Source organism: Dromiciops gliroides, chromosome 2 (genome assembly GCF_019393635.1).
Source record: "Dromiciops gliroides isolate mDroGli1 chromosome 2, mDroGli1.pri, whole genome shotgun sequence".
NCBI lineage: Eukaryota > Metazoa > Chordata > Mammalia > Microbiotheria > Microbiotheriidae > Dromiciops > Dromiciops gliroides.
The window spans coordinates 359445780-359460262 of NC_057862.1; the positions used below are offsets into that span (position 1 = coordinate 359445780).

Sequence of the window (14483 nt, forward strand, 5' to 3'; positions counted from 1 at the left end):
GACCCTTATCACCCTCATCTGGAATACTGTAACAGCTTCCTAATTGGTCTCCCTCTCCAGTTCACCTGAAGATAGGTCTGACCATGTTATTTGTTTTTGTTTTTGGCTGGGCGATGAGGGTTAAGTGACTTGCCCAGGGTCACAGAGCTAGTGTAACAATTGGAATGACGCCACCTGCTGGAGACTTACTGTAGAAAAGCTCAGCCATGAGGTGAAGGTCTCTGAGGGCAAGACCATGCATCTTTTCTTTGGCATCAAGAAGTGACGTTTGCTTGTGGGAGGAAGAAGGGGGAGCCTGGTGCTCTGACTCTCTCTCTTTCCTGAGGACTCCAATGGAGAAGGGAGCTAGAAATGTGCTCTCCCTTTAATAGATAGATGAATGTAGGCCTTTCTCTCTTTACCAAATTCTTATTCTCCTTAATAAATGCTTAAAAGTCTAACTCTTGCTAAAGCTTATAATTTATTGGCGACCACTCATTAGATATTTTAGACAGACTAGCTAGAATTTTAGCCTTAACACTAGTAGGTGTCAAGTGTTTGAGGTCTGATTTGAACTCATGTCCTCTTGAATCCAGGGCCAGTGCTTTATCCACTGTGCCACCTAGCTGCCCCCTGACCATGTTATTTACTGACCTGTTTAAAAAAAATTCAGGGTATCCCTTTGTGCGTCTAGAATAATCAAAGGCAAATTCCTGTTTGACGTTTAAATTCTTTAAATTGGGCAGCTAGGTGGCACAGTGGATAAAAGCACTGGTCCTGGATTCAGGTGGACCTGAGTTCAAATCCAGCCTCAGACACTTGACACTTACTAGCTGTGTGACCTTGGGCAAGTCACTTAATCCTCATTGCCCCACTCCAAAAAATTCTTTAAATTAAATCAAATTCTTTAAATTCTTTTACAATAGGGTCCACCCTGTCTTTCTTTTCCCCTCTTGCTTTCTATATGTATTTTCAGCCAAACTGACCCGTTTGCTGTTCCTCATACCTGACATCCTATCTTCTCTCTCCATGCCTTTGGACAGCCTGTCCCTCATGACTGTAGTGGATTCCCTCCTTACCTGTGCCTCTTAGACTTACTCCTTTTAGGGCTGAGTTTCAAGTGTCACTTCTTACCCCAGGCCTTTCCTGACTGTACTTTCTCCTCCCCCAGTCATTAGTGTTTTCTCTCCCCTATCCAAAAAAAATTACTTTGCATTTATTTTTATATTTACATATATGTATATGTGCTTTCCCTAGGAGAATGTAAGCTTCTTGAGGGCAGATACTGTCTGTTTTGTCTTTCATCAGCCAAAGACACAGACCCCAGCACCATACTTTGCACATGGGAAGTACTTAATAAATGCATATTAAGTTGAAAAAAATTATAAAATTAACTGTTAAAAATGAACATACAAAACAAAGATTAAATCTTGCCCCCAAGCCTTTAGCCTTTAACAAGGCATAACGAAACAAGTTAACAAGCAAAGAAAATGCTTTTGTTCTACATCTCCTTCCAGGCCTACCTGAAGATCTCCTACCTAAAAGGGTCATACATACTCTTTTTTTATCCACCCCCTTCTCTCTCTCTGCGTTCTGCAAAAACAAAGACATGACTTAATATGGATTGCAAGGCCTTCTGCTTTTCCTCTGCTGCTAAACCTTGAGGGGGGAGCAAAAGGAATCGGTGCTCCATTCAAATAACCCTCTCCCCTGCCTCTTCTCTCTTCCTTTTTCTCTCCCCTTTCTCCTTTTTTTCCTTTTCTTCCTTTCTCTCATTCCCCTACTCCCATCCATCCTCTTTCTGCTCCATAGTTGTAGTCAATAATTACTCTGATTTGATCAGCAGCAGGGTGTAAAACCTTTACCTGATATTTATTGCAAATATTTTCCCTAATTTGTTTCTTTTAAATATATTGGTTTTGGGGGCAGCTAAGTGGTGCAGTGGATAAAGCACCAGTCCTGGATTCAGGAGAATCTGAGTTCAAATCTTACTTCAGACACTTGATACTTACTAGCTGTGTGACCCTGGGCAAGTCACTTAACACTCATTCCCCCCCCCCCAAATAAAAATAAATAAAAATAAATATGTTGGTTTTGCTGTGTGAAATCTCTTAATCTTTATATAATCATACCTATCAATTTTATCTCCAGGAATTCCCCCCCCCCCCCTGCCATATCATTTGTTTGATAAAATGACCCTCTTCTCCAAAGGTCAGATCAGTACAGTTCTTTTTCTTCCAGTTTAAAAAAAAACTTCTTGGTTAATATTTATATCTCTAATCCCATTAGACTTTATTGCGATATTAATCCAATACCATCTTTTGTCATACACCTACCTAATTTAGTGGTTTTTCAATTCATCTTGATAAATATTTATTAATCTTAAATGCCTTCTGTGTGCTAGCCAAAAGACAAAAATGAAGTAGTCCTTGCCCTCTAAGAGCTTACATTCTGCTGGAGGATCTAGTATGTATCCTGTAAGTAAATACCAAATTTGTTAAAAAGTAATAGAAGGGGGCAGCTAGGTGGTGCAGTGGATAGAGCACCGGCCCTGGATTCAGGAGTACCTGAGTTCAAATCCAGCCTCAGACACTTCACACTTACTAGCTGTGTGACCCTGGGCAAGTCACTTAACCCCCATTGCCCCTCAAAAAACAAAACAAAACAAAAAAAAGTAATAGAAAAACTCTTAAGAGGGAGAGAGAGCTAATATTTGAAGGGACCAGAAAAGGCCTTAGGAAGGCAAATAGCACCTGAGCTGGGCTTTTAAGAAAGCTATAATTCTTCTTATGTGTCCATAGAGAAGGAAATGAAAAAGAATCACATTCTAGGCATGGGGGGTGGGGGTGGGGTGGGATGGCACTGGATATACAAACAGAGCAGGCGAATCAGTTTGACCAATATTAGTGTCTCCGAGAAGTGGAGTAATAGGAAAAAGTTTAGACAAGTCAGGTGTATTCGTGTATTTTTAACAAGCCATATGGCTCTAAATTCTGTTGTAGATGGAAAATTTCCAAATTCAAATTCATATGGCTCTAAATTCCAGGCTGAGGCTTTAATACTTCATCCTTAGGCAGTATAGGGAGCCACTGAAGATTTTTGAGTCAGGGTATATCCTAGTTAGACCTCTTATTTAGTATATCAGTTTGTCAGGGGAGTGCATGATGGATTGAAGAGGGGAGAGAAAATGGAGATAGGGAGACCAATGAAAAGGCTAATTCAGTGGCCCATGGGAAGGTTATCAGGTGCCTGAGCTTTTAAGGTAGATATGAATAGAAAGAAGATGAATATGGGAGATATTGAGGTATAAAATTAACATTTGTCATTTGGTTGGACAGTTGGAGGGGAGGGTGGATTAAAGAGTTAAGAACATATAACTGATGGTGGTGTGAACCTGGAAAGGATGTGATAGTTTCAACAGGAATAGAAGTTTATAGGAAGTGAAATAATTTATTACAAAAATCTCACCAGATCTTTTTCTACTTTTAGTTTTGTCCCTAAATGCCCTTGTGCATTGTCTTAGTTTGCGTATCTCACCAAGCTCTCTTTAAACTGGTTCTTCCTTCTGCTGCTTCTCCCTGTTCTTTGAGTTGATGTACTCCTCATCATTTTCCTCTATTATTTTCTTCTTAAGATTGGGAAAATGGAATTTACTTTCTGAACCAGTGTTGCCATTAGCTGCCATATACTTCTTGTCAAGTGTCAGTTATGTTTTTAGACTCTTTTGTCTACTCATTATGGGAAAGATTCATGAACTCTTCTTGTCATCAGTTTCCATCAACTCCTTTTTTTATTGCTCAGAAGAGGTTAGTCATTTGCAGAACTGGAGATTTTACTGTTCATACTTCCCAGGTTGTCCATAAAGATGTCAAATCAAAAAGTTGTCAGTACCAATCCTTTTGTAGACTTTTAATTTTTTTTTAAATAAAGTTTCCTATTTATCTCTACCCTTTGTTTCCTTCCTCTAACCCAGCTCTCTATCCATAATAAAAGTTTTCCCTCCAGTCCTATGATCACTTTTCCCCCCTTATATTGCTGTTGATCTACAACTGTCAGAAGCCTTTTTTTTGGGGGGGGGGGCTGGGCAGTGAGGGTTAAGTGACTTGCCCAGGGTCACACAACTAGTGTCAAGTGTCTGAGGCCAGATTTGAACTCAGGTACTCCTGAATCCAGGGCCAGTACTTTATCCACTGCGCCACCTAGCGGCCCCCAGAGGCCTTTTTTTAAAAGCCCAAGTAGGTCATAGCTAATGATTCCCCTTTATCTGCATTACTGTTAAGGGCTAAAATTCTAGCTAAACTGTCTAAAATAGCCAATGAGTGGTCGCCAATAAATTATAAGCTTTAGCAAGAGTTAGACTTTTAAGCATTTATTAAGGAGAATAAGAATTTGGTAAAGAGAGAGAGAAAGGCCTAGATTCCTATCTATTAAAGGGAGAGCACATTTCTAGCTCCGCTCTCCACCAGAGTCCAGAGGAAAGAGCCCGAGACTCCGCGCCAGTCTCTTCCTTCCTCCTCCCACTAGTCCGCGTCACTTCCTGATACCAAAGACAAGACTCCTGGTCTTGCCCTCAAAGACCTTCGCTTCATGGGCAGAACTCTTCTACAGTTAGTATCCAGCAGGTGGCGTTATTCCAATCGTTACATTACTATTTACTTCTTAAAATAGTGTCAGTGAATTTATCAGATATGATTTTGCCTTATAGAAGTCATTGGACAGGGAATTCACTTTAAAGGATTAATCACAGTGGCAATGTTTTCATCTGGTTAAACAATGCTCTTTCCCACTCCCCCTTATTCCAGCCATGCTGATTTTAATATAACTTGAATAAAGAAATAAAATCTAGGTTTGGACATATTTTCTACAGCTTTTGTCCCACAAAGTGCGATTGAATAAGCTGTGGTGTCACCCTTTTAGATGGTAATTTTTTTCAAACACTATTTTTTTCTCTCTTGTTCAGCTGCCCTTCAAGCACTCAAGCGCAAGAAGAGATATGAGAAACAGCTGGCCCAGATTGATGGGACATTGTCGACAATCGAATTTCAAAGGGAAGCCCTTGAGAATGCCAACACTAATACTGAAGTACTCAAGAACATGGGCTATGCTGCAAAAGCCATGAAAGCCGCCCATGACAACATGTAAGCCACCCATGGTGGGGGGGGGGGTGTTCAGAAAGTCTCTTCTCCCCCCTGGAGAGTTTTCCTTAGCTATAACATATGGCAGTTGGCTTAGATGATGTCTAAGGTCTCTCCTACCTCTCATGCCCATATCCTGAAGCTATGATTCCATAGCAATTATCCATTTATCCAGCATCGTTGGGTAGGGTCCTGAAGCTTACCCCTTAACTTGGTTTCCAAACTTTTTATCTTAACTTTTTTTAAATAGAAAAATATTCAGACTGTATTGTAGATTCCCTGACTTTTGCCATAGAGCACGGCCAACAGAATTTCCCTTTTCTTGATGCCTCAGGAGTACCATTTATGCATATTCACAGCTGTCCTGGATGCCTCTACATGACACACTGATGCCCCTAAGGCATATTGAAGTGTCTAGAGTGATTTATCCTTCATTAAATAACCACAGATTGTTGAATTAAGAGCTCTTGCTAGTCTTCCTGTGTCTTCCCTCACAATAAAGCCATCAACAGTTATTTCTCCCAGCAGTGGTAAATGCCTGCTTGTTAGAACTTTGGGATATAGGTCCTGAGTAAAGGCTTGATGTGGTGCTTGCCTATGTCCCCAAAAGGAGTGGTTGCTGGGTAAGTGAGGTATTACTGCTTGTGTACTGTGTAGTTAGAGAAAATATTTTGTGGGGTTTTTTTTACCCAAATCATAAGTGGATTTGGGGGACATCTTGGTTCCCTGGGCATGACTGTTTTCGGGGGTGCAAGGTGTGATGGTTCTGCTTGTTGCCCGGTATTCAGAATGACCTTTGGTCTGTAACTTGAAAGAAAACTAACATTCTCAAATTGTTGATTCAGGGTAGGGAATTCTAGTTTGTTGGGAAGAGGTGAGAGGGGAACATGGTTTGTGCCAGAGAAAGTGGCTTCTCACTTTCTGGTAATTAAGGCTCCTTTATGAGAGCTATTCAGACCCTGTTGTGTGTATGCCTCTTGACTGACATGACATATGTATCACTTATTTAAAGGGATATTGATAAAGTAGATGAGCTAATGCAGGACATCGCTGACCAACAGGAACTTGCAGAGGAGATATCCACAGCTATTTCCAAACCTGTAGGATTTGGGGAAGAGTTTGATGAGGTAAGTGGCCAGTTATATAAGCTGAAGGCCTTCAAACCCTTCTTTAGCTATCCAAGAGTCTTGCAGACTTTCCAGCTTGCCTCAGACATGATTACTGTTCTTTTCCATAGACCACTATTTGGGGGAAAATGTTTCTTCACTCCAAAACACATTTAGATATGGGCTGGCTAATTTCTTCTAGTTCCAGAATTTTTGGAATGCTTTCTGTACTCAGTACAAGCACAGGCTGGCTGAAGATGCTCCTTATCTCTCACCTTGTTGATTTTGTTTTGTTTTTGTTCTTGTATTTTGTGGGGCAATGAGGGTTAAGTGACTTGCCCAGGGTCACACAGCTAGTAAGTGTCAAGCATCTGCAGCTGGATTTGAACTCAGGTACTCCTGATTCCAGGGCCGGTGCTCTATCCACTGCGCCACCTAGCTGACCACCTTGTTGATTTAAGGGCCAAGTATCATCTCAGGAGCTGCCTGTCAGGTACATTGGAGCAGTTGGAGACTTAACATCTCTTGACCTTTTCATTACAGCAAAACTGGATCATAAAGCATGTCATTGTGCTACAGATTTAGCAGTGCTAAGGGGCAGGTTTTGTCCTCCATGAATATAGAGTGTCATAGTGTCCAACTTTTCTGTGACATAGAAAGCCCAAGGTGTGGTGGTAAGACTTGTCCCTCAATACTCATGTTTTCATGATGGAAGGCTACGGTTACATTGTAACTCAACAAACATTTATTAAGTGCTTAGTGTGTGCCAGGACACTGTATTAGGCACTGGGGATACACAAAGACGAAAATGAAATAGTCCTTGCCCTCAAAGAGCTTTCATTCTAGTGGGGGATACAGCATGTACAGAGATAAATAAATGCCAGGTAACTTAAGGAGAGCCAGAACTAGCAGGAGGTGAGGGGCGGGAGAGAAGGCAATGCTTGTAGCAGACATGATGAGGAAGGCAGGCATTCTAGGTATACCATACAACCTGTGGAGAAGCACAGACAGAGGTGACATGTTGAGTTTAGGAAAGTAGCTTAGTTGTCCATGCATAAAGGAAACAACTGTGAAACAGCTGGGAGCATTTACATGCTAGCCTGAGGATTTGACAGTTTTTTCTAGAGGCAATAGAGAGCCACTACAGGTCTTTGAGTCGAAATTAGGCAGGTGGCTTCAACTAGCCTCCCTCTTGAACAGAATTCAGATGGCAGCATTGGAGCAGGGAGTCATGGGGTCTGAAGCAATGCCTGGAGTTGGGGATTTCCATGCTGACACATTTCACTCTTGGATTTCCTTCTTTTCAGGATGAGCTCATGGCAGAACTAGAGGAACTAGAACAGGAAGAACTAGACAAAAATTTGCTGGAAATCAATGGTCCAGAAACAGTCCCACTACCAAATGTGCCCTCGATAGCACTGCCGTCAAAGCCAGGTAAGCACATCCAGAGTGTGTGTGTAAAAGCACCTCCAGTAGGTTACTGTATACTTTCATGGGCTCCCAAGTTCATCCAGGCCATGAATATTAGCTTCGTGGCTTGTTTAACATTCTGAGAAGCAGGTGCCTTCATATCTTTGGTTTGCATATGGTTTTCTCCCATGATCTTATACAGCTTTAGCTCTGTATATTAAATACAACCTTAGTCATAATTCCACTTTTTTGGGAGGGGGGGTGTGGGGCAATGAGGGTTAAGTGACTTGCCCAGGATCACACAGCTCGTAAGTGTCAAGTGTCTGAGGCTGGATTTGAACTCAGGTCCTCCTGAATCCAGGGCCAGTGCTCTATCCACTGCACCACCTAGCTGCCCCAAGTGGTGACATTTTCATGGGCTGCAGATGCCTAGGCTCCAGAAATCACTCCTGTGGAAAAAGGAGAGTGGAACAGTTGAGGCCACTTCCAAGGCCTGGTTAATAAAGTGCTATTCACCTTTGGAGGCTAGTTGATCATCACGATGTGAGAGGAGCACTGGACTGGGAGTTAGGAGAACTAAGTTCTAGTTCTGACTCTCATCATATACATTCAGCAAAATGTGTTTTGCATGACTTCACATGCATAATAGGTATCGTATTGCTTGCCTTCTTGATGGCTGGGGGAGGGGCTGCAGGAAGGGAGAGAATTTGGAACTGAGAAGAAAAAATAATAAAAATATACCCACAGACATTCATCCAGTGTTACATACAAGCCTGTTACATACAAGACACCTGTGGTCAGTAGAATTATAAGGAAAAGTGAAACAGACTTTTACCTTCAAAGAGCTCATATTTTATTGCGGGATATAAGCTAATAAAGAGACAAACCCAGGAGGATTTGAGAAGGGAGAGAAAACTGCAATGTGAATTGGAGAAAGGAGAGACAGGAAGTAGGTTGCCTAGTTAGCAATCTATTGTAATAATCTTGTCAGAGGTGAAGACCTGAATTCAGAAGGTAGCTGTGTGAATGCACAGATTCTCTCTGTGTAATTGGTAGGCATGATGTGAAGTTATTTTCATTCCTGCTACAACTGTATTCATGCTGCAACACTGAGTGCAGATCTTCCCCTCTCCATAGATCTCTTCTTTCACCAAATCCTGCTTCTGGGTATTTAGGTGCCCCAAAGAATTTCCAGTGGAGTACAGGGTTCTGGTGCAAACAGCCACTAGAAAGGGGCAGAGAGCCTTTGGCTTCAGGATTGTGACAGGAAAAGGCACTATACAGAAATAGGTTTAATGTGATTGTACATATACAACCTATATCAGATTGCTTGCTCTCTTGGGGAGGGCAGGGGAGGGAAGGAGGGAGAAAAATTTGGAACTAAAACCTTATGAATACAAATGTTAAAAACTATCTTTACCTGTAACTAGAAAATAATATAATACTTTTATGATTTAAAAAAGGCACTATAGCAGTAAACTACCCTCAGTGCCCTCATCCCACACATTTAAGAAGGAAGCGTATTCCTCCCAATGAGGGTGAAGCCCAAATGAATCATCAATGGTGTGTTCCTCACATGATCGAATATTCCTGCCAGATGAATGCAGCCCAGGAGTGGGGAAGGGGGAGGGAAGAGGAGGAGGAAGAGGATGGGCTGAGCTGCTTCTCTGCCTCTCTGGCATTTAGGACCAGCTTATCAGAGCAGTAGAGCAGAGTCCTTCCCATCCAGCTGGGAATGAGGGGAGGGACTGTTTACACAAGTGTGTCTGGTACAGTCCTGGAACCTGACCCCTGTGTGGGAAGAAAAGGGAGTTTTAAAAACAAGTAGCTTTTCTAAATAAGCACCTTCCTTCTTCCCTCTAACCTCCTGCCCTTTTATAGCCAAGAAGAAGGAAGAGGATGAAGAAGACATGAAAGAGCTGGAGACCTGGGCTGAATCTATGTAATCGGTACAACTCTACGGGCTTGTGTAAAAACAGACTCTGGTCACCTTGTTGCAGTGGGTGTATGCCTGTGGTGCGGGGAAGGAAAACCATCTTTATCTCTTGGATCTCGATCAAGGCAGAGGGCCTGCATCGCAGCATACTGGAAAGCATGGTCTGCACCCAGAGGGAGGGGTTTGGCAGGGGAGCAGCTGGGGGGAGGGGGAAGGGAGTTGCCTGCTGTTTATAATGTTGAATTTCTGTAAAATAAAATGTATTTGCAAAATCCAGCATTCAGCTTTCGGACTATGCTAACTCATTGCTGGATCCTCAATTGGAATTTATTGTTCAGAATTGAGATGCTCTTCAAATGTAGTCTTTGTCATTTTAAGTCAGTTGAAATGTCCCATATGCCTTTGTAAGTCTCGTCTGACATTTAAAGAGAAGTCCTAGGTTTCTTTCTTGTGTTCAGCTGTAATAATGCATTTGATTTGGGGTTCTCTGTAAGCTCTATTTATATCCACTGTCTGTATGTCTGACTGCCTTTGTATTTATCACTCCACTCCCACCCTTTCACTCTGGATCACCTTTTCTTTTTAAGTTTGTGAAACTGATTTGAAATGGACAAAGTTCTCTTGGAAGCAGGTGAGATGATTAGAATTAAATTCCAGCTGTACATTTTTTAACATAGCTCTGCAGAAGTGTTCATTGCTGTTTGTGATAACCGATTGATATAACTCATTGGAACATGTGCATACATTTATATTCAGATGAAACTATGGTTTGCACTGTCTATTAAATATCTCGATTAATTTTCATACGTGGCCATTTGGTTCATTTGATCATTGACCACTAGACTGATGACAAAAATCACCTCTAGCCTTTGAAACTCAGTGCAGAGCCATATCTGACGGTGTCTCCTGGCAAGAGATGGAAGATGTGAGCCTGGAGTGGGTTTTCTGGTGCCCAGAGTTCTGTCATTATGCTTTACCTCGAGATGTTCTCCTTGCTGAGCCCCCTCCAGGCATGTCTGTGACACTAAATAAACTCTTCTTAAACTCCAGGATCCAGGAGGCTCCTCTGCTTCTCCTCAGCCATTGAGGACACGTGGCCTGCCTTCAGAAACCCACTGAGCCGGTTATCTCAGGTGTGTCAAAGAAAATGACTGCCCACATGATAGTGTGTGACACCGGATACCCACCCACAGTAACCTCTGCCCTGACCTTACGTCCTAACATTAAACTAGCCCTATCTCCTAGTCTGGAAAACTAGACTTCTTTAAAAATCCAGTCTTACCACTTTCAGCTCTTCTTTTCTTTTCCATCAAAAGGAGACCAACCAACTGAAGTCTCCTCAGCCTCCAGTTGCCACCTGTCTGCTTTGCTGCTGGCTACGGTTTCCCAGGAGGCATTTGGGGCAGGAGTTGCAGAACTTGGCATTTTCCTAAGGTCCATTTGGACTTGGCACCTGATGATAATCTCTTTCCTGACTGTCATTGTTGTTTGCTAGACTAGGTAAGGAACTGCATGAGAGCCTGAAAAAATGGGTAACATGATAGGCGATGAGATCCAGCCTTGAGCAGGAATTCCTTCCTGTAGGTTCTCCACAAATGTGACTACGCTTTAACCCAGTCTTTCACTGTTTCATGCTGGTTCTTGTGCCAACTCTTCTGATATTTAACCTTCAGGGTGCTAGACTAGCTCATTTCTAGAAACCTTGACTCAAGCCGATTGGCTTCTCATAATCTCTTCTTAGGCTCCTTCCAGCTCAACATTCCATTGTGTATATTAGACCTTCTAATACCAATAATAAATAGCTGACACACATAAAGTGACATTTTTATGGCTTGCAGAGAGGGCTATGGCTGTGTAATCTCATTTGATCCCCACAATAACCCTGGGAGATGGGGAGGACATTCGTTGTTCTCATTGTGCAGCCAAGAAATCTGGCTCAGAAGAGTCAAGCCATTTTTCTGTAGTCACACAGCTAGTCAGTAACTGCAGAAACTAGAACCCAGGGTCTTCAGTGGTCATTTTACTAGTTCATCCTGCCTCCTATGCAAGCCCAGGGTATATTTAAGTCTCCAGTTAGAAACAAGTTGCCCAGCCAGTGATTGGCCCAAAGCAACTCTAGCCCCTGGCCAAAGTAGGGAATGTAGACTTCAAGCTCTAGCCCTTCTAAGCTTTTGCAAAGTGAGGGCCACTCCTAAGGGCAAAAACAATCTGTAAAGGGTAGATACTATCCTAAAAGTGCCATTTAAATACCCCAGTGGATGTTTTCATGACAGTAACATTGATTAGGGGCATACTATGTAGAAGGCATTCTAGGCACAGGGGAGGCACTGAAATAAATGAGATATGACCTTTTCATGGATGACCACCTAGCAGAGAGAGAAAACTGGTACACAGATAACTCTAATGCAGAGTAAAACGGGATGACAGCCTCCAGAGAGGGAGAAACAAGGCCTTGCTGTAGCTCAAAGAAAGGAGAGAGATGGTTGGAGAAGGCTTCATGGAGAGGACAGTATCTGAATGAGGCCCAGGGGCTCACTTACCGTGTGTGGTTAGAGAGCAAATAGGGCGCAGATATTTTGATGAGCACGCCATCACAAATTCACCCATTCTCAAGGCATTAGAACTCATTAAAAATATTTCTTAATGCGAAACCTAAATTAAGTGTAATCTGATTTTTCTGATGACTCAGAAGGCACTTCTGGCTGTTCTTACGTGCCTTGGCATTGTTATTCTGAATCTTATTTCTTAGTGTGTTATTGATGTGTGGAAGTGCCAGTTAAGGGAGGGGGCCAGCAGTTAGACCCTTAAGGAAACCAGCTTTGATTCTACTGGGGGCTGAGCACTTGGGGAGCTGTTGGCATGACCTTGGGCATCCTTTTATTATCTTTTCCAAATGTAAAGTCAGCCCTTTCTGCCTCTCTGGGCCTACACTAGTGACTGTCTTTTTTGGTTTTTTTTGTTTTGTTTTTTTTAGGGGCAATGAGGGTTAAGTGACTTGCCCAGGGTCACACAGCTAGTAAGTGTCAAATGTCTGAGGCTGGATTTGAACTCAGGTCCTCCTGAATCCAAGGCCAGTGCTTTATCCACTGCGCCACCTAGCCGCCCTCTACACTAGCGACTGTCAACATGGCTTTATGCTTCCTTTAGAATCCTTTCTAAGAGTAAAAAACAGGCCCTTGAGCCTCTTTGGTCCCATATTGGTGGCTGCTTGCATGGCTTAATGCTTCTGCTGTCCTTCCCACATCTAAAGATGGCGCCCTCTGTTTTTGCTTCTGCGTCTGTACTGGTCTTTTGGCCATTTTATGCAAACTGATGCACTGTAATGGGCCCAGGAGGATCTTGACCACATTTCTTCCAGACCCAGGCTTGCTCCTGTCTCCTTGAATACTTCTCAGGGCTCTCGAACTGTGGCCTGGAGACAGGAAAGTGTAGGACGTGTTCACCAATCCCGGAACACGTCCTTTGCTCTCCCATCTCTGTGCCTTTGCTCACACTGTTGCCTATGCCTGGAATGCCTTTATTCTCATCTTCACCTGTTGACATCCTGTGTGTCCTTCAAGGCCCAGCTCAAATGTCACCTCCTCCGTGAAGCCTTCTCTGATCATCTCCTATCTGGAAGTTCTCTCTCCATCTAATTTTCTAGCACTCTATACTCCTTTTATACATTTATTATTTGTATTCTATTTATTTATGTATTTCTGATCAACCCTACAAGATTCTGAGGTCCGTGGAGTAGTATCTCCAAGCATAACGCATCGCACATGGTAGGCTTCTTATGTCCAGTAAATCCTTATTAGATAATGACAGCTCCCTTCTGTATAGAGCATTATGGTTACAAAGTACTTGACATACATTATTTCAAATGCAGGTGCTGTTTTTCCATTTTATAAAGAAGGAAACAGGCTCAGAGAGCTCCGGTGACTATAACTGGAGTAAGGGGCTTGTACCCACCGGAACATTAATCAATTGGCTGATATTACAAGGTTTGCAATGAAGTATTATGGCATATTTTCATTTCTTGTTGGAAGGCCAAGGTCCATGCTGACTTTTTAGAGGAAAAGAGATACATCACAATCCCAAGCATAAGGCCATTGGATTTAGCTGGTGTGGTCACCACTGGTTCCCACATTGGGCTCCCAGGGCTGGGATCTTCTAATATATCTAGAATATGGGATGGCTACTCCTTTGGTATCAATGACAAATATGCCTATAGTAAGGAGGAGGACCTGATGAGGCTGCTTATAAAAGGAAGACATTCATGTCGAGGAAATGTTGCTGCCTGTTAAACAGTAACTAGGGCCAGACTGAAAGGAGTTGTTGTTTCCTCCTTCTTGTATTCTTCTACAAGCTTAGAGTCTGGTGTTAGAAGGTTCTGGGGAGAAGAATCCTCTTAAATTCAGCCAGTCCCTGGACTCATGAGGGACCATTATGAGGGAGCGACTTACTGAAAGCTCATGGTTACCTTATACAGTCTTAAAAGCCTAGAATTGGAAAGGAAGGACTCCCTTCCCTGTAGTTCACATGGGAAGTTCCCCTCTGTGTACATTCCACAGAGAAGGGAAAGGAGTAGGGATTTCTACTGTAAATTGATACACTTATATGAGTCAGGGTAAGGACAGTGAAGAGAGCACTGATCTGGAGTCAGAGGGTATCCAGAATCCTTGCCCCAGAATGACTTTTGTGACTTTTGGTAGGTCATTGACCCCTCTGGGCCTCAGTTTACTTATTTGTAAAATGAGGGAGTTGTACCAAGAGCTCCCTGAGGTCCCTTCTAGCTGTAGAAATATATGAGCCTTTGTCTAGGCTAGCCCCATCTACTGGATAGCATATAGAACTTTCCTTTGAGACTGAATGAAGACCTAGTATGGAATAAAGTTAAGACTTTCAGGACAGGATGTCAGAATTCCAGGACATGGC

The 14483-nt window shown here is 42.6% G+C and overlaps 1 protein-coding gene across 1 annotated transcript in view; it reads left to right on the plus strand.

Annotated features, from left to right (window-relative positions):
• CHMP4B (charged multivesicular body protein 4B) overlaps window positions 1–10370 on the plus strand; it is a 55479-nt gene extending 45109 nt beyond the window's left edge. Inside the window, exons 2-5 of the mRNA XM_043984539.1 lie at window positions 4940–5117; window positions 6127–6241; window positions 7528–7654; window positions 9512–10370. Of these exons, the coding sequence (XP_043840474.1) occupies window positions 4940–5117; window positions 6127–6241; window positions 7528–7654; window positions 9512–9576 (485 nt within the window). The 3' untranslated portion in view covers window positions 9577–10370. The remainder of the gene's footprint in view (window positions 1–4939; window positions 5118–6126; window positions 6242–7527; window positions 7655–9511) is intronic.
• The last annotated feature ends 4113 nt before the right edge of the window (window positions 10371–14483 follow it).